We start from the raw sequence: 21343 nt of genomic DNA, 5'->3' as shown, positions 1-21343 counted from the left end.
TACTGCGTTACCCTACAGTGGCATCATGAGCCGTGCTATGCGTAGATGCATGTTGCGATCTAGAATACATAGAGATGTATGGGTATTGCATAATATAATTAGGTAGTAGATGAGATCTATTGCTGAAAATTATTTATGTGGGTGACAGATGAAATCTGTTACCCGACGTTCTTGTTGCTTCCCTAGAATTTACGTTTGCTCAATCTCGAGACAGCATGGTGGAATTTGATAAAGTTCTGGCAATCCGTGATCCTGATTGATCATGGAAGTGCTATCAGTTCTTTGGGTTCTGCCGTAGTCAAAAGAAAGATGAAATTCGCAGATGAAAGGGCATTGCAGATATGATCTACACGGGGGTCATGCGTATGACGAAGTTTATTATGGGGCTCAAGATTTAATTATCTCGTGTTTCATACACCCCGAGATGTTAATCTAGCAACTTGAATAATCATACTTGATGATAAAACGTTGGTAGCTGCGGTTTAAGTCAAAACCTTAGAAGCCACGAAAAATAAAATTTTGCATAAACCGATTAGAGGCGTCTAACTTGGTTTTGCAGGATATGCATGTGATGTGGTATAGCAATGCTCATATTCAATTTGATTATGTATGAGATGACTATATGATGTAATTAACATGACCTGCGTGTCATGATTCGGCATGATGGCTGGAACCATATGATTGTCACTTTAATGACGTGCGTGTCAACCTTAAGTAATGCACTTATTTTATTAGCTATAGAGATAGCAATATTATCTGGTGCATCAATAGGGTGGTGGCAATCTTCGTGAAGGTGAACACCGACGCGAATGCCGAAGACGAAGAAATGAAATACTTCTCCGTCAGAAAGGGCTATACCATATCATGCTATTATGAATTGCCTGAGATGTTTATCCCTTATGATGCACCCTTCTTGATTGCGCGGTAGTCGCTTTTTATTAGGATGATCTCTCACTTAAAATATCAAAGTAGTTAGTGTTCACCCAAGTGTAGCACCGTCTGAAATTCGTATCTTTTCGGGGTGCGCCATGTACACATGAGCACGAACGAATCGAGAGGAATGAGGCGGGTGAGGTCAGACCTCACAGCAAGATCACTTGGTTGTCTTTGACGTTCAGGCAGGAGAGTCCTGAGCTCAGAACACGCCCATCGAAAGATGAACAAGAATCACATAGAGATGTGATCGGCAAGTTGGCCTACCGATTGAAATTCTTGTCATCAGTGATGAACCCGTCAATGGCATCGAATAGAAATATGGATCTTGAATCACTCTAAATCAATTGTGAGAGATATTGATTTGAGTGGGAGCGCACTGTTGAATTAACATGTTTAATTGTCAGTGCAATTAATTATGAACACTGTCTAAGTGTTTCTTGCAAAATAGTTGTTGAATAATGGCTCGCGATTCCACTTTCCTTGTTAAAATTGAATAGCTGTTAAATATCTGGTTAAAACTTTACGACTGGCAACGTAATGTGAGGATTGTCCTCAAAAGTGCCGAGAAGGACTTTGTCCTATCACATGCTTTCCGTATCCTCCCGCTAATGCTATGGATCATGTGACTCTCGTCCTTCGATCCAAAAGCTAGAATTCTTTTATGGTCAAGTGGAATATGTTTGCTTCCATGAAACCCAAACTTCGAAAGTTGGGATAGTTATATGATATTCATGGAACTGAAAATTGTTTTCAGATACAAACAAAGCAATGTTTGTTTGCAAGTATTAGTAAAAGTGTTTACTATGCATTTGACTATTGGGAAAGGGATCCAGAAGAACGCCTGTCTTATAATGAAAGGTGAATAAAACAACAACTTAAAGAGAAAGGAAGTGCCCAAAGGGTGTTAGTATGACTTACACACCTAGGAAGTCCGGGGCTAACGCCACTCTTAAGTTGGGTGCTTCTTTTGCGAGTAGAAGAAATACTAAAAGTTAAACTATTAGAAGTATAAAGGCGGAAAGAAAGATGACTGGAATATCCAGCTCATGTATGAATGTCATACAAGTTTTTGATGTATAGTAGGCTGGTCAAAGATATAGTTCTTGGGAATTATGGTTAAACATGTTAATCACTAATTCTTGGGTATTGTGAGTTAATCACAAAGATACCCGCTCGATTGCATTCTGTTGCGAATCAATGTAAGAGCTACTATGGCCTAAAAAGACTAGCCAGAAATGAGGTTAAGGTATACACAGGAACATAGTAAATGTTAATATACCTTCCATCGGTGTATTGCCGTCTGTATTTATTTTCATAATTCATTTAGAGTTTTACAAACTCTAGCCCATTGCATAAGGTATCTTGCAAGAAGGTTGTTCATAAGAGAACTTTTTATGTTCGATGTTATGAATAACACAAGGGCCATACTTTCATTATGAATGAGATGTATGTTATGAATATTGATAATAATACAATACCTCTGGGTTTACTTTCATAATTCATTTTAGAGTTTCATACACTCTAGCCCATTGCACAATGTTTGTTGCAAAAGAGTTGTTCAAATAAACAACAATTGTTGTTAAGTATTATGAATAACATGAAGGGCCATGCTTCCATCCAAGATGGGATGTATGTTATGAATATTAATGGTAAAATGATACATCCATAACACTGACGCTAAATGTCGCAAGACTATGAGAATACCACACATGTGTGGCACTGCATTTGGTCACATTGGAGAAACCCGCATGGAAAAATTCCATTATGATGGATTTTGAAGTGGATTGATTTTGAATCATCTAACACATGCAACTTTCCTCCGAAAAGTGAAGTGACTGAAATACCGTTCACAGGCCATAAGGAACGAGCAACAAACTTATTGGTGATCATACATTTTGATGTGTGTAGTTCAATAAATGTTGTTGCAAGTAGTGGATTTATATATCTTCAGAAATGACTCAAGTAGATATATGTATATTTGCTTGATGAGACGTAAGTCTGGATCTTTTGAAATCATTCAAAAGGTTTTCAAAAATGAAGTAGAAGTTATTGTAACAAGGAAATTATGTTTCTACAATTTGATTGCAGAAAGGAATATTTGAGTTACAAGTTTAGCGAATGTCTGATGAGTTGTGAAAAGAGTTTCATAACTTACAACTCCCGGAACACCACTATGAGTGGATTGTCTATGAACATGTAATCAAACCATTTATGACATGGTAAGATCAAAGATGACATAAATAAATTTGCCATTATCACTTTTAAAGAGTAATGCTTTAGAGACTGCGGCTTTTACACTGAAAAGAGCTCCATCAGGTCTGTTGAAATGACAGCATGGTATGGTACGCCCAACCATGTTATATCTTTTCTTAACATTTGGAATATGGGGCTTGTGTAAAAGGTTACAAACCTATTCCAAATCAGACAAGTGCTACTTTGTAGGTTATACCAAAATGTTGGGTATTCCTCCCTCACTATACCGAGGCAAATAGTTTTGCCGCGAAACGGTGTGCTTTTAAAGAGAATGGTTCTTTCAAAAAGGTGAGTGGGAGAATAGTGCAACTCGACGAGATAAATAGTATCTTCGTCATCAGATGAAAGGAAAGAGACCTTGGAAGTAATTCCAGAGTTCCCTACTGCGACTGATACGGAAGTCTCTACAATAAAATGTATGAACTTCAGTCGAACTTGCAGCTGAACCACGTAGGCAAGGCTCGTGCAAACCTCTCAGGTGCGCAAACGAGATATTGTTGTTAGACAACATTATACCTACGATACACAAGGAAGCGTTGATGGGCCCTGACTCCGGAATTGGCTAAATGCCAATACAACCCGAGTTAGTTTCCATATAAATGATTCAAGATTAAAACCTTGATACACCTTTCGGAAGACTTAGAGTCTAACGAATATTTATGGAACTTAAAACTGATACGGATAAAAATGTTTTATCCATAAAGCTCGACTTGTTGAAATAACAAGTTCAAAAGTTGACTACGATGAGGTTGTTTTCATCGTAGCGATGCTTAAAGTCGGTTCAGGTTGAGCTAGCAATTAATACATATTTCAATCATGAGATATGAAACATGGATGACAATAGGATTTCCATCTGATGGAAATGAAACCAAGGACTTGCATGTGTTACATTCCAAGGCATTTTGTCTATCCAGAGGATGCTAGTAAGGGTGCAAACTTCAGAGTTCCAGCGATGGACAGAAGAGAGCAAAATGGAGTTTGAATCTTCGTGCTGTGATGAAATGGTCAAAGGGTTCTGACTTCATCAATGAGTAACGAAGATGCTTGTAATTCAATAAAGTAAGTGGGAGCATAATAATATTTCTGAAAACCTTGTGTGCTTGACACATTGTTAATTGGAAATAAATTTCTTGACACGAATTAGGACTTCATTTGAAAATAGTTTTTTGATGAAGTGCATAGGATAAATAGCCTCAATATTAGGCATAATGATCTATGGAGATAGATTTACCTAATAGGGCTAAGCAATGAATACATATTGACAAGGTGCTAAAACCTTTTAGCATTTAAAACCGCCAAGGAGTGATTCTTGCCAGAGTCACATGGAAGAGTTTTTTGGAAGACTCGGTGTCGCAAAACACTGATGAGCAAACTACATGATGCAGATTCCACACACTTTTGTGTTTGGATTAATCATGTATTCCATGGTATGTAAAACAACCAGATATGTTCGATACTCCCAAGGTGTTGCGAGTATGGATACTAAAGTGATCAAAGTACTGATCGTGGGACAACAGTGAAAGATGTCATTGAGTACTAGAGTAAGTACTGATGATATGTTTTCTTGCAAGCGGAGATCATGAAGAGTTCGTTGTAAAATGTTACATCGATATAGTCTTCATCTTTTCTCCGTGCGATTTTCGATTTAAGTTAAGGGTTTTGTGTAATACACAATATGGTGGCACGGTAGTTGGAAATTGTTCCCAACAGGATACTGTGGCGAATTCTATAACAAATGACTAAGTATGTTGACGCTTTAGAAGCGACAAAAGAAGATGTTGAATCATATAGTTCATTCATGAACTTAGTATGGTTCCAAGATGGCTTTTGTCAATGGGACACTACTGCAGGTAGTTGCTCCATAACTTAGTCTGAGGAATCCAGGTTCGACCTATGATTCAAATACATACAACGCCAAGTCCACACAAAATATGAATTTTGTGAAAGCATGAAAATGCGAGGATATGCAGAGATACACAAGGAGCTGAAATTGTCAGATCCGATGGACATCAGGTTATACCACATGTGAAGCATTTTTTACACCAGTATGCCATAGGTGTAAAGTGCATTAGCATTAACTAGATTATTGACTCTAGTGCAAGTGGGAGTCTGTAGGAGATATGCCCTAGAGGCAATAATAAATGATATTATTGATCTCCGAGTTCATAATTATGTTTATGTTCCATGCTATAACTGCAATGATTCTCGAGTCTGCAATATCCACGAGGCTCGGAGGAAGACTCATATGCACGTGTGGAATAATAAACAGTAAGAAGTATTCCTAGTCTGGCCTCTAAGACTAGCTCAAGTGTTGCATGATGGTTCTGTTTTCCTGATCATGGGCATGTCTATGCCAGCAATTTTGAGGGCACGATGTTAAGATAACATTTGTGTTGAATCGACCCGGATTGATGTTATGCTAAGAGATTCATTTGTCACAAGTTAATGGTACATAACACATAGATGGTTAACGTTTGGATGATTCCTTAGACCATGAGAGTATCGAGTTTCTTCATGCTTGCTTCATGAACTTTGGGGTTTGTTAAATGTCATCCGTAAATGGGTGGCTATTACGGCGGCTTACGGGTTCATGGAAAAGTGTGTCAAGTAACTTGATAGCTCAAGATTGGGATTTGCTCCTCCGACGATGGAGAGATATCTCTGGGCCCTCTCGGTGTTACGGTATCCATCATCGTCTGGCCAGACACTTTGTGATTTGATCACGGGGATGCCGGAACACGATAACGAGAAAAGAGAACAATACCGGTAACGAGGTAACTTGCATGGTGGACAAATTGTTTGTCCACGAGGATGCAATAAATCTCACCTCGGGTGTTTGTGACATATCGCGAAGCAACAGGAATAGCTCACTGCAACTGGAGGTTCACTCGAATATTTATTCGTGTGGGTATAGGGGTCAATATGGGTGTACACGGCTCCGATGTTGATCATTGATCGGAAGGGGTTCCGGGTCATGTCTATACTTCACCGAACCTATAGGGTCACACGCTTAAGGGTCATCTATCTGTGGAATACTAGACAGGGAGTCTGAGAGAAAATCACCGAAAAAGTTTCGGACACCGAAAAGTTTCGGACAGCGGAAAAGTTCCGCAGAAAGAGGTCATCAGATGAGTTTCGATGAAACTGAAAAGTTGTTTCAGGGGATACCATAAAGTCAAATTGGTTTCGGCACATGCCTGATAATTCTTGGAGGGTGCCAGAAGCTTTCTGGAATTTTCCGGGATAATAACCGGATATGCTCTGGAGCTGCCGGAACCACTTCAGATGCTTTTCGCAGATGAAAAATCACTAAACCGGAATTGTTTCGGAACGCGTTGAAAATAATTTTGGTGGGTACTGGAAATGTTCTAAGCCCACATAAATATTTTCAGTTCGAACAGACGCTGAAAAATGTCGTCGTGAATAGTGAAAGTGCTTTTTGGGATATTTTATGGTGAGTCACCTTTTGGGATATTTCCAAAAGGCTTCTAGAAGGGCTTGAGGGCCAAGCATGCTCCTCATGGGGGTCCCCCAAGGGGGTTGGCCGGCCACATGTGTGGGGCTCCATGGAGCTCCACTTCACTCCCCATTATGCCCTTCATGTGTGACATTTGCATGGGCATTTTGGGTTTTTGTGAGCCATCCCTACCCCTTGGCTTTCCTATAAATAGAGGAGGAGTGGGCAGCCCAAACCTCATCCCTTCTCACATACAAGTGCCATGCAATGATCTGGCTTCTCTCTCCCTCCCCGCGAAATAGTTTCGCAGAGCCGAAAGGCTGTCTGGGTTCCGGCAGGAACTAGTTCTGGACGGCGAAGCCCTGCCGGATAGATGACACCGTATGTGTGCAACTGTGTAGAGAGATCGTAGTTTCGGTCTTAGTTCGTGAGTGCCTCCCGAAGGGCTATCCGTGTGACCGTCCGAGTTTCGAAGGTCCTCCCGAAGGGCTGTCCGAGTGACTGTTCGAGTTTCGAAGGTCCTCCCGAAGGGCTGTCCGCGACACCGTCCGGGTGGGGCTGTTCGACCGCCTCCCGGAGGGCTGTCTGAGTAGCAGATGAGGGTATACATCCTCGCGGTTGGGAGGTTGTAAATCCTAGCTGCGGGGATCTGCACCGCCGATCGTCATCGACTCTACTTCCCGCTGCGCTACGAGTCGGTAACGAAAAAGATCAAACCATGTATGCAGTCTCCATAGTGGTCCTGGGCTGGTGCGTAGGTTGGAAAAGTTTTGTTTTCTGCTGCGTTACCCTACATTTCAAGCTTTTTAGTAGCCGCAGATGCTTCAAAATGACATAAATCAATCTGACTAATTAAAAACATAAATGGGTTTGCCCTTAGAAATATGTTGATTGCTCTACTATTCAAAAGTACAAAGTTTTAAGGGGGCCTGATTCTGCTCATATCATTTTTAAATTGCTCTAGATCTCTCTAATGAAACAAGATAAATGGGTTTTCCCTTAGGAATATGTTGATTGCTCTGCTATTCAGATGTACGAAGTAATAAGGGGGTCTGATTCTACTCATATAATTTCTAAATTGCTCTGGAAAACTTCATCTGTGCTCCAACACAAGATTTTCTTTTGGCTCATCCTACATAGTAGGCTCAACACAAGGAACCTACTTCACATGAAGACACACTCAAATGAGCTCTTACAAATATTCTATCTGTTCTGACCAAATTGAAGAAACTCTGCTTCACGTCTTTTGGGAATGCCCTTTTGCTACGCAATGCTAGCATTCTTTGGTTCCTCACAAAATAAGAGGATCTCCTTTTTTATGAGGTGCTTCTTACAATTGGTTTGATCTCCAAGGATATTGACATGGGTAAATGCAAAAAATTGACAAAATCCTTATAAACTTCCCTATTCATTTGCATAGATGGAAGCAAACCTCTTGGGCCCCCTCAAGATTGTAACATATAGATCAAAGCAAAGTAAAGCAGACTTCCTCGCCTCTTGGATTAACAACAATCTTTCATGGATTTTCTTTGAAATGCATTCTTATTTTGATCCAGAATAGTTGGACCTTGAAGTTAGAAGCCATACTTTCAAATCCACTTTAATTCTCTCATGTTAGCAAAAACTGGAATTGGATAGCCTGTCTATTTATTTTTGTAATTGTAATATTATATAGATATTTTTTAAATATAATTGAAAATATCGTAGATTTTTTTGTATGATCACATCTTTAAATAAACTTACATAACTATTTTCCTTTGATTCTATCCAAACCACACTTGTCTTGCATGACATGAAACTTATTTTATCATAATGCCCACACAAAAAGTGTCCACTATGCCTTGTCTAAATCGGATCGGTCGGACAAGCATGAGCGGGCTGTTAAGGCATTGAGAGGAACACCAAAAATGAGACAAAGTAATAATGGGTAGGAAAAAAGAAAAAAGGTGAAAATTACATTTTGAAAATTACCAAAAAAGAGAAACCTAAAAAAAAGGTTAAGCAATTAGTTTTACCTCTTGATTTATCTTTTCTGGACAATTAGTTCTCTTTTATTTTACAAGCTCGGTTGAGTAATAATTTCATTAGCAAGGGTCACAACATGGAGTAAAATTGAAGGACTCCTGTGGAGGAGTCTTTGGCATGGACCATCACATACATCAGCGTCGCGCTGCCAAAAGAACCCCCTTGTGTGAATAACATTATCTCCATGGTTTTGCATCAATTATGCTATAATGTAATGACAATAATTAATTATATGGTATTTGATCCATTTCTGCAACAAACTGATACTTTATTTGATGGGTTACCTGATATGTTTAGCAATACTTTGGAATCAACAACAAATAGTCCATTTATGACCATAACATGTATTTAACCACAAAAATATAGGATGATATGATCCTCTAAAAACATTGAATTCGACATAATTTTAATCATTTTGCGGCACATTGCAAACAACATAGGTAATAACCTCCTCCCACTTTATTAGGAAAATAGCTTATGTAATAACATTTCTTGAAACTAGCTAGCAACACAAAATATATATGTGGAACAACAAACCACATGCGAGAGCCTATTTTATATTTCCTAGCTTATTTATCGAAGGAGAAAAAAACCACATATCAAGGCTTCATGGAGGATGCGGTTCCATTGGCCATCACGCCACCGAGCCCACAACAATAGATGTCCCTAGGGCAGCAAACTGGGTTGTATCCCATAAGCCTGCCAGCTGCCTGTGCTATCGGTGCTGCAATCATCATGAGCAAGAAGACTTGCGCAATGAGAAAAACAACAAAGACTTGGAGAATGCTATTATTTGCCATCGCCTAAATTCACAAAGAGCGGTAGAATGCACTATGCAATACTGCGTTCAGTTGTATGTTTGTGTTTGGTCCAAGCAAATACTCCCTTTATATAGATACCATGACATGAAGCTTGTGCTTATCCTAATAAATTATATTAAAACAGACTATACGAATATTGAGGATTTAATTGGTAGTAAAGAGAATAGGAAAGTTAATATATTTAGCAAATAGTAAATGCCTCCTAAAAATATATGAAAGTTAATGGGACAATGAACCTAGACATGTTGACTGCATTTTTGGACCACTAAATATGCTATAAAAATGATTCTACAAGATATGATAATAATGGGCTGAATTAACCAAGCAAAATCTCTTATTTTAGGGATTATTTTAGGAGAGAAAATAATAAATGTATAAAAATGAAATTAAGACCAGATAAAGCTACATACTAGTAATACATGCCTCCTGGATATACATACTATATACATGATAAATTCACAAATAGTCAACATATCTTGTGGATATACGTTTCGTAATAGATATATAGCACGATATAACTTTTGGATCTTGGCAGGCCATGGAGATATGCATTGAGATCTACAGTTAATACATAAATATATGGTAAAGATATGTATATCGTATTCAGATTTAGTACACAATACGTGGGGAGGGGGTAACTCTACGCTCAAGGTTGATCCTCTAATTACTTTCTCTTATCAATCACTAGACAATTCCTCACATGATTGTCTGGTTCAAAGTACATCACTGCATATTATGCTTTATGTACTCTTTAAAAATTAGCCAAGTAGGTGCTATCTTGTAACTTTGGAATTTGATCCTAGCATCAAATTTCTGATACGTCTCAAATGTATCTATAATTTGTTATTGTTTCATGCTATATTTATAGAGCCTTTCTTCGGTACACCTCCCTCACAAACCGTATAAGAGAACTATTATCATTTGACCATAAGGTATACCCACCTCCATATGTGGCATGTACAAGCTAAACGTAGACATGCACAGCCGATCCGCCAGCCCGTCACACCCCTCCATCCCGGGCCTGGACCTTTTTCTTCATTTTAACCATAAAAAATAGGTGCTAAAAACACTTCTCGCTACTTCCACCTTAGAGCTACTACGAGGAGAAGGAAAACCCCATAAAATCCATGCAGAATGCCAAACGTGACATGATCAGTAATAGAATTGAGCTTGAGGACATGGCAATAATGTTCTACAAAAGTCTCTACACTTTGGAAGGTGTGACCAACATGCATGACGTGTTGGATGCAGTGCCACCTAAGGTGACAACATCTATGAACACATCTCTAAATGTCGCATACACCACTGGTGAGGTAAAAGCAGCCCTATTTCAAATGTTTCCTATGAAAGCTCAGGTGTCGGACGGCTACCCGCTGCATGATACATCTCTGTCGTATCTATAATTTTTGATTGTTCCATGCCAATATTCTACAACTTTTACATACTTTTGGCAACTTTTTATACTATTTTTGGGACTAACATATTGATCCAGTGCCCAGTGCAAGTTCCTGTTTGTTGCATGTTTTTTGTTTCGCAGAAAATCCATATCAAACGGAGTCCAAACGGGATAAAAACTTACGGAGATTTTTTTTGGAATATATGTGAATTTCGGGAAGTGGAATCAACGCGAGACGATGCCCGAGGGGCCCACGAGGGTGAGGGGCGCGCCCTGGGCCCTCATGGCCACTCCGTAAGGCGGTTTGTGCCCTTCTTTCGCCGCAAGAAAGCCAATATCCGGATAAAAATCGCGTCCTAATTTCAACCCAATCGGAGTTACGGATCTTCAGAAATATAAGAAACGGTGAAAGGCCAGAATCTGGGAGCGCAGAAACAGAGAGAGACAGAGAGACAGATCCAATCTCGGAGGGGCTCTCGCCCCTCCCATGCCATGGAGGCCATGGACCAGAGGGGAAACCCTTCTCCCATCTAGGGGGAAGGTCAAGGAAGAAGAAGAAGGAGGGGGGCTCCCTCCCCCTCTCTCCCGGTGGCGCCGGAGCGCCGCCGGGGCCATCAACGTCACCGCAATCTACACCAACACCTCCGTCATCTTCACCAACATCTTCATCACCTTCCCCCATCTATCTACAGCGGTCCACTCTCCCGCAACCCGCTGTACCATCTACTTGAACATGGTTCTTTATGCTTCATCTTATTATCCAATGATGTGTTGCCATCCTATGATGTCTGAGTAGATTTTTGTTGTCCTATCGGTAATTGGTGAATTGCTATGATTGGTTTAATTTGCTTGCGGTTATGTTGCTGTCCTTTGGTGCCCATCATATGAGCGCGCGCGTGGATCACACCATAGGGTTAGTTGTATGTTGATAGGACTATGTATTGGAGGGCAAGAGTGACAGAAGCTTCAACCTAGCATAGAAATTGATGCATACGGGATTGAAGGGGGCCAATATATCTTAATGCTATGGTTGGGTTATATCTTAATGAACGTTAGTAGTTGCAGATGCTTGCTAATAGTTCCAATCATAAGTGCATAGAATTCCAAGTCAGGGATGACATGCCAGCAGTGGCCTCTCCCACATAAAACTTGCTATCGGTCTAGTAAAGTAGTCAATTGCTTAGGGACAATTTCGCAACTCCTACCACCACTTTTCCACACTCGCTATACTAACTTTATTGCTTTTTTACCTAAACAATCCCTAGTTTTATTTACGTGCTCTTTATTATCTTGCAAACCTATCCAACAACACCTACGCGCTCTTCTGGATCTGACACTCCGTCATCCGCGCCATGACGCTCTCCAGCTTCACCCGCTTCCCGTTTGCCATGGAATTGGTAATGCCGAGCTTGCCCAGTCGGTTCAGCCTTCAGTGTTTGCACATTCTACTTGTGTTTGTCAGAGGTAGAAATGCTGAAATGCTATATTGATTTTATCGTGGAGAGGCAGGAGATCAACAGGGCTCGGGAGGAGCTGTCGTTCGAGCTCGGGAGGGCGCCGACAGACGAGGAGACGATGAAGAAAGTGGGTCTGTTGCCCGCGAGGTACCGCGATGTGGTGCGGATGACGAGGCCGACCTACTCGCTCCACTCGTGGAACCGTGTCACGCAGGAGGAGCTCATCAAAGAGGTCACCGACGTCGACGCCATCGGGGTCGACACCCACAAGCACAACCGCCTCCTCCGCCTCGCCATTGATGACCTCGTAAGCACAAACAACAACATCAAAATATTCATGTGTTCGGTTTCTTCCAGATACAGAGGCCGGGGGTACATCCTCCTTTTCTAAAAAAATGTGTTTGGTTTCTTGATCGATGTGCTCGAGCTCGCATGGTTGACAATGTTGATCATGTGATGGGTGATGCAACTGGATTCTCTGAAGCCCAAGGAGAGCGTGGTGATCAGGCAGAGGTTCGGGCTGGACGGCAGGGGGAGGCGCACACTGAGCAAGATCGCCGACAACCTAAGGATCTCGAGAGAGATGGTGCGCAAGTACGAGCTCAAGGCGCTCATGAAGCTCAAGCACCCCACCCGGGTCGACTACCTACGAAGATACATGTGAAATCATCCGTATCTCGGTCACGCACATACATACCAGTTCTCTAATTTGATTATGCTGCATATACATTGCAAGATGGCATATACTCATCATTGATTCCGTATTTCGGTCATGTATATAAGTCTGTATATACGAGTGAAGTTGTATATATAATATTGATTTAGCCCTCGGGCTGATGTAATTCATAGCACGCAGAAAATAAAATGGTCTCTGGTTTATTAGAAGAATATATAATGCATTAGCTATTTGAAGGATGTGCTGAGTTTAAAGTTTAGAATACGACTTGAATACACCTCCTCAGCTTATAAAACCATTTTCAATGAATCTATGCAAAACCAGTTGATGCAGCCTCCTCTCAATATCACTTCATGCCTTGATTTCCCTGTCGTCCACTATGCATACAACACTGTCATGATCCTTCATGCATGGGAAAGACAATGGCAGCACATAAAGAACCCACTCCTAAATTTTGCATCCTACACTGGTTTGAAAGTGAACTCTAAAGTCTATTATGGTGCTAATTAAATGACTTTAGTCCTTTTCGCAAAAAAGAGTCTTTAATCCGCAAAAAACTTGATGCCGTTGATCACGGAATGCAAACCCTTGCTCAATCTTTTGGAGGTATGTTGGGCACCTTCCCTTTTACCTGTCTAGGACTTCCCCACTCAACATTGTAAAGCCAAAGACTTAAGAATTTGTCCCTGTCCCGCTTGCCTAATTTCACCACATAAAGACTTACTGGATGATCAACCTTCTTATCATCTGGGGTGAAATTACAGCTTGTGAAATCAATGTTATGCAGTTTACCTTTTTTCTACATGTGCACTCTGTCGCTACCACTTTTAGTTTCTTAGAAGATTAATAAATACTTAAGGCACTGCTTTTGAAGGTCAAGGTGGTCTTGCAATTCCTGACATTGCACTTCATAGCAAAACTCTTGTGATCAAGCACCTTTACACATTCTTTAATAGATATGTGAGCTGCCTTGGGTCAACCACATTTGGGAATCATATTACGTTGATGCCCCCCTGAGATCATTCTAGTGAAAATCTCCGATTAACCCTATTCATATATGGCCACTTGCACAATTGGACAGGGTAACACATTCTACCTCTAGGAATATTCATGGAAAAATCACTCCTTCAAAGATAAACACCCTAGACTTTACCCCTTATCCGGCAGAAGCAACATTACTCTCTAGAATTCATGTCATCACCCAATCACGAAGATCACTTAATTTGCCACTCCCAGTTCAAGATTTTATCAGTTGTAGATGCTTCAAAATGACAGAGACCAGTCTCATCAATTGAAGACATAAATGGGCTTACCCTTAGAAATATATTGGTTGCTCTGCTATTCAAATGTTCAAGGTTTTAAGGGAGCCTGGTTCTGCTCATATGATTTTTAAATTGCTCTGGATATCTCTAGTGAACAAGGTAAATGGGTTTGCCCTTAGGAATATGTTGCTTGCTCTACTATTCATATGTACAAAGTTATAAGGGGGCCTAATTCTGCTCATATAATTTTAAATTGCTCTGGAAATCTTCATCTCTGCTGGGACACAAGATTTTCTTTTGGCTCATGCTGCATAGTACGCTCAACACAAGGAACCTATTTCACATGAAGAACATTCAAATGAGCTCTTACAACCATTCTATGTGTTCTGGTAGAAAGCTATCGCTATGTTTTCCCCTCTCCTACTACTATAGAGGCGAAACTGGAGGTGAACCGTCTGCCACCATCCTCCGCCAATGATATATTAGTGGTTTCACCATTGCCAATATGCTTGATCACTCCTTGCTTCAACGTGTCATGTCCTTCGACTTCGATTATTGCTTTCCATATTTGTGATGGATGGTTGCCAAGTGCGACCACTAGGAAATCAGCCTCTGGGAAATAAACCAACTTCAGAATTCTGGCGCTCAAAAAATTCGAGTTCTCCGTGCATGCCTTGCCAATAAAGCTAGATAAAAAATCTTGAAATCTCAAATCCTCAACCTCGCATGTATTCTGGCATGAGTAGTGTCCCATGTTACCCAATATGGTTTACGTTGGCCTCTTTTGCTTCCCCGCTAGAATGTGTTTATATCATGAAAGGTAAATGCTGACATAGACCCCTTGGGAGCTTAAAACATGACAAAGAATAAACTTGCACTATGAATTTTAATAAGACCTCCTTACCAACTGTTGATAATAACTTCTCCATTGACCCTTGAATCTTGCTCCATTGCCTGTCTTTCAAACATTTGAAGGCCCCATTCTTTGAGATCCAAACATCCGACGGCATCCCAGATATTTCTCATTCAATTATTCATATGGGACACTCAATATTTGTTTAACTCCGTACTTACCACTTTAGGGCAACCTTTACTAAATAAGATTGAGGATTTGTCCTTATTTATTCTCTGTAGCGATGCTCTTGCATAGGTTTCCAAAAGAAGAGAAACCTCTTTCACCCCCTCTGTAGATGCTTTAAAAAAATAGGTTATCATCTACAAATAACAAATGGTCCACAGACGGAGCCGATGTGGCAGTGGCGATGCCAGGAATCCAATCGTGTGTAATCAATTGAATGTTGTGTGGTCAGATGTATGTATTTATAAGATTTTTTTGGCATGAATTCTACTTGATGTATGTAGTTTCTGAAAAAAGTCGTGTAGTCAATTGACTACCCAGCTCAAGTGTGGCTTCGCCACTGCGATGTGGCCACTTGGATACCACCAAGACTAGATGACTGAACTCTGGATTTTAAAAGGCACGAAAGGCCCTCTGTTGCCAGCAAAAACATGTAGGATGAAATAGGATCTCTGTGACGGATGTCTCGTGAGGGTTTAAATTCATCAAGCTTATAACCAATAAAAAGAACCGAGAAAGATATTGAAGTTACCATCTTCATAACTATGTTGACCCACCATTCTGTGAATTCCAGCTTTAATATGATGGCTCGCAGATAATTCATTCAACCCTGTCATATATCTTCATCGTGTCCAGCTTCAAAGCACAGTGCCTATTTTTTAACCTTTGTTCCTCTTCATAAAATGTAAACATTCGTATGCAACAATAATATTATCGTGATCAAGCGGTCGGCAACAAAGGCTGGCTGCTCGTCAAAAATAATCTCAAGCAATACCCTCTTGAGAAGATTAGCACATACATTCGATGCCAACTTATATAACACATTAGAGAGGTTTATTTGGCCGGAACTGTGACAGGACCATGTTTTTTTTTTTACCTTTGGATGAGGACAAATGCACACAGCCGAGTGTGGTGCGTGATGGGTTTTTTTTCTGAGACAATTGTTTTTAGTAATACTCCGTACGTGATTGGTGTGCCGCATGGTGAAACAGAGAAATGGGCCCTTCTTCGGCGGACAGATATGGGCCGGGCTTAAGCAGAGGTGAAACCCGGCTTGCGGAGGAACATAGAAACCGAAACGCCCTCCCGGCCTTCCCCCCAACCCCAGCCATTTGTCCCCTTCCCCCGATCCACTTCCGCAGCGGCGAAACCCTCGAGCCGTCGGAGCCGTCGGAGTCGGCGATCGGCGGCGGAGGAGCTCTTCGGCGGCGGCGGCGGCGGCGGGGACGCGGGCCAGCGGCGCGGGGGGCGGGCGTCGTCGACAGGATGGGGTCGGGGGTCGGCGACAGGATGGCCACGCGATGCCGTACGTTTGCTCGGGAGGCCGTTCGCCGCTTGGGAGCCTGGGCGAAGCCCGATCCGTCCAAGCCTCGGGTCCCCTTCAGCACGAGGATGGAGTGGTTCAACAAGGTTAGATCCCGCGACGCCCCCTGTTCTTCACTAGGGCGCTGCATTGCTTCGAGATGGAAATCGTACGTCTCTTGTGCGTGAATTCGAGAAGGAATACCCTAGGTGCAGGTCGCCTAGTTTTCACCAGTAGGATAGGGTTGTGGATTCGAGAAGGAGGTGCAGGTCGCGTAGTTTGTTTTCATGAGCGGCTCGCAGTGAACGCACTAGTCATTTCGCCCCCAACTAGTTCCCCGTGATGAGGCTGTTGGTTCTGGACTTCTGGTCCATGTTAATTTGGTTGATTTCAATCTATTTTGTCACGTAATATGTGCATTTGATCTGTTAATGCGTAGTTTTCATCAGTAGGGTAGGGTCGTAAATTCCAGAATACCATGGGGCAGAATTTTAACAGCAACTAGTCATTTCGCCCAAAGGAATTCTCGAGGTCAAACCCTAGATGGAGGAAATGCCCTGGTGGCAAGGCCATTGGTTCTTATCCACGTTAATTTGGTCGATTCCTGTATATTTTCTCACTTGATCCTGCATGATTTATGATCTGTTGATGCAGATAAATGAGTGTGTTCAATGAATGCACTGTTTTTGTTTGTGTTGATGTAAAATAATCTGCATGTTTGCGTGATATGAATGTTCTCTTTTTTTTCTTGTGGGAATTGTTTGCAGATCTTGGGATCTGATACTGCACCAAATGAAATTTTCTTTCTAATGCATATGCAGATGCCGTGCATGCACAGATGACAGATGTTTGGTTGTTAAATAAGACTACCCTGTTAAACCAATGTAAAGATCTGCATATTTACTCTTATCTCAATGCCATTCATGTATTATATATAATGTTGAACATGCTAGCTTGCCGGTAAATTGTTAACATGTTGACTCTGGCAAACGATTTGCTAAACCCGCAAAGTTTTTTTTACCTTCGATGTCAGTTAACAGTTTGTTATCTGTGTGTCTTTATCCATGTTAAATTGGTTGATTCCAACATATGTTGTCACATAATCTAGGCATTTGTGATCTGTTAATGCAGAGATATCAGTATGCTGAACTAATGCCATGTATATGTCTGTTAACGGGTAGCTATCTATCCCTACGCGTCAGGTAGAGATTGACGACAGACAAAATACGTTTGCGGTAACAGACGCGACGCCCCCTGTTCTTCAGTAGGGTAGGGGCGCTGCATTGCTTCGAGATGGAAATAGTACGTCTTGTCTGCGTGAATTCTAGAAGGAGGTGTAGGTCGCGTTGTTTTCATCAGTAGGGTAGGGTCCTGAATTCGAGAATACCATGGGGCAGAATTTTAACAGCAACTAGTCATTTCGCCCAAAGTAATTATCGAGGTCAAACCCTAGACGGAGGAAATGCCCTGGTGGCAAGGCCGTTGGTTCTTATCCACGTTAATTTGGTCCATTCCAGTATATTTTCTCACTTGATCCTGCATGATTTATGATCTGTTGATGCAGATAATATGAGTATGTTCAATGAATGCATTGTTTTTGTTTGTGTTGATGTAATATTGCAATGGATTGGTTATTAAATATGACTATCCTGTTAAAATAATGTAACTACCTGCAGTACTTCATCCCCATCGCATGCATGTAAATTTATTGGTTGTTAAATGTGACTGCCCTGTCAAACTAAAGTACTAACTGTAGTACTCCATCTCCATGTCATGCGTGTGTATGTAACTATATATTGGTTGTCATGTCATGTCATACACTGTTAAACTGAAGTAATTAACTACTCCCTCAGTTCCATATTCTCATTGTGGTTTTAGTTCAAATTTGAACTAAAACCACAACAAGAATTATGGAACGGAGGGAGTATCTGCAGATTTACTCTATCTCCATGACACGCATGTATATGTATACTGTTGAATAGGCTAGCTTGCTGGTAAAGTGTTTACAGAAATGCCGGATGTGATTTTGTCCTTGGTTAGGCATTTGTGAAGTGTTAATGCAGAGAAAAGTATGGTGAATGAATGAATGAATGAAGTGGACTGAACCCGCTAAAAAACTGGCATTATACTATGCTAGTAGAAGATCACTAGATTATCTGTTCTTGTTCATTTCAAAATTTTCATTTTTGCTTGCTTGTTAGGAAGTCGAGCGGCAAATACTTTTTTTCCTTTTCCTTTTGGGAAATTGAAGTGATTAACCTCTCATTTTTTATGTCGAGTTATTATTGTTCAGCTGTTCATAGTTAGTTCTCTTTGGTACTGGAATGAAGGGATTAGAAGCTCTTCATTTTGTGTGCTAGCCCAAGCTGTGACGTTCACTTTTACAAACTACCAGTCGTCTATCATGTCACTTTTACAAATTATCTTGAATCCACCTTCCTGCAGCAGAGATAGTTAGTTAACAGATCACAAATGCCTTGGCTAATCAACAAGAAAACAACAATTGCTTGTGTTGCATATTGTAATCACATGTTGTAGTCTAGCATCAATCTGGTTCTTTCCCAGCAACAATGAAATTAACAAATGTTTACTTGGCAGCGGTCACATGCAGTGCAGCCTAAGCCCCTTAAGCTTTTTCCCCTTTGATGACCGAAGCTAGAAGTTTTGTTATACTGCTATACTCTACTAAGTAATATACGAAGCATGCATCATGACTCTACTAATTTTGCACGATCTTAGTTTTCTAGGAGTTGATGTTTTATGTTTACATGTCTCTGACTCCCTATGTATTCCAACTTGTGAACAAAGAAAAGTGTGTGTTGATATTTTTGCTGTGTAACTTTCAGGAATGGGATAGGCACCTTACTGAGGGGGAAAAGTCAGTCCACAATTTCAAGCGGACCATGAAGATTGCGGGGCCTACTTTCACTGCAGCAGCAGCACTTCACATCTTTTACAAAGAGATGATGAGAGTTCAAGGACCTGATGGTGCTCCCGCAGATCCCGACACAAGCTACGAGCGTGCCAGGCGTGCCGTATTCCTCTTTCTGCACAAGGTTGACCCGGGGAGTTTCCCTTCACCTGGGGACCCCGCATTGAGGCTGGCGCAACTCTGGAGAACTTACTACGAGGAGCTCTTCGGAAAGCCAGCAGAAGATGAAGCCGAGAACAAGGAGGAGTCTTTGGAGACTGCGAGGATTACAGCAGAAGCTCAGGCTTTGATCTCCCAGACGCTTGGCAAGCTACAGGCAGAGGAAGCATGCAAGACTGAAGCCGATGCTGTCCTGTTTCTGGTTACAAAGCACAGAGAGGCATGGATCCGAGAAGGGGCCCTAGAATCACTGCTTGATCACCAGATGCACAGGGTCGCTGCTGCACTGCCCGGAGCTTCTTGCGATCTTTCCTTGCTGACAGAGCAGCGCGCCTCACGTGTTCGAGCGGCAGCCTTGTCATCATTGAGGAGGCAGTTGCAGCAGAGGATGACTGCCAGGGCTACTGAAGGACCACCAGACCACTCGTCCGACATACTTACCTTGATCACTGCTCGCAAAATGGTTGGCGAGGCACAGAGCATGGTTGATGCAGTCCGTGCCAGGTGGGCATCTGAAGCAACAAGGGAATCCAAGCCTGGGGATGGTATCGAAGGGATCCAAGCCCGGTCCACGGAAGTACCACAGCATGTGGCTGATATACTCCAGGGTGCTGCTGAAGCCCATGCCAAGAGGGCATCTGAAGCAGCAAGGAGATCCAAGCATGGGGATGGTACCGCAGGGAGTGCTTAGTTTTTCACTGTGGCTGGAGATAGATAGGAATTTTGACTGGGAGGGCTCTTGTCGATATGGTGGGCCTTGGTGGATACATAGAGTTTTGAGAGTTCTTGTATCTTCTTGTTCCTTGGGCTGAGGGTGGCTACAGGTTCCGATAAGAGGTGTGTGTATACCTAGAATGTGGGTAGTGGTCGTAACTGGTTGTTTTGAGAGTGTAGGAGGCTCACCTGATTTGCTTTCGGATGTTTTTGATTGGAAGCCATGACTGGTGGGATGTTCTGTTGCAAAGTAACATCAAAACGATACACGGCAATACTGCATTTTGTTGAGGCAGTGGCACATTTGGAATGGATACGTGGTACTGGTTTATTTGTTGGTATACGCATGAGAAAGTACCTTTTTATGTGCACCTGTGCTTGATATTTGTCCCTTGCCTTGCATCTTTTTTATGTTCATCATATTGCTTGTTACATGGAAACTTGTAACGTCGTTTATGTTTGGAACTGGCAAGTTTGTTGCCAGCCAATATCTCAAAGTGCTCAGGCATCCTCATTGCCTGCTTGCTTTCAATTGCATTTGATTGTCGGTGCGTCTGAGAACAAGTGTAAGATTGTTCTGCTATTGCTATTTGGCATGTGAGGCTACAATAATGCCGTAATCGTGCGGTGAACATAGGCCTTCAGGTTTCGTTTGTTGGAAATGGAACTATGAATTTTCCCCCCTGCATGCATTCTTTGTTACTCACCATTCAAGTAAGATTTATACTAGCTAGGACTCTCTCTGTCCCGAAAATTGTCTTACATTTTGGAACGGAGCAAGCATAATTTAGCTAATTTAATGATAAGTTATCTTTATTGTAAACTCTCCATTTAGTTTCCTGGCCACATATACATATTATATAGTGAGCCTTCA

The 21343-nt window shown here is 41.6% G+C and overlaps 2 protein-coding genes across 2 annotated transcripts; both read left to right on the top strand.

Annotated features, from left to right (window-relative positions):
- Nucleotides 1-12240: 12240 nt before the first annotated feature.
- On the top strand, nucleotides 12241-13009 carry LOC109762122 (RNA polymerase sigma factor sigE, chloroplastic/mitochondrial-like). The gene is made up of 3 exons (XM_020320944.1): nucleotides 12241-12285; nucleotides 12353-12652; nucleotides 12830-13009. Exons 1-3 carry the CDS (start codon nucleotides 12241-12243, stop codon nucleotides 13007-13009), a joined length of 525 nt encoding a protein of 174 aa, XP_020176533.1.
- Nucleotides 13010-16589: 3580 nt separating this feature from the next.
- On the top strand, nucleotides 16590-20855 carry LOC120966398 (uncharacterized). Its single transcript, XM_040392400.2, has 2 exons — nucleotides 16590-16771; nucleotides 19511-20855. Exons 1-2 carry the CDS (start codon nucleotides 16628-16630, stop codon nucleotides 20444-20446), a joined length of 1080 nt encoding a protein of 359 aa, XP_040248334.2. The 5' UTR covers nucleotides 16590-16627; the 3' UTR covers nucleotides 20447-20855.
- Nucleotides 20856-21343: the final 488 nt, after the last annotated feature.

The sequence above is a fragment of the Aegilops tauschii genome, chromosome 1 (genome assembly GCF_002575655.3).
Source record: "Aegilops tauschii subsp. strangulata cultivar AL8/78 chromosome 1, Aet v6.0, whole genome shotgun sequence".
NCBI lineage: Eukaryota > Viridiplantae > Streptophyta > Magnoliopsida > Poales > Poaceae > Aegilops > Aegilops tauschii.
The sequence above is the reverse complement of the archived record's forward strand: the minus strand, read 5'-3'. Positions and strand labels throughout refer to the sequence as shown.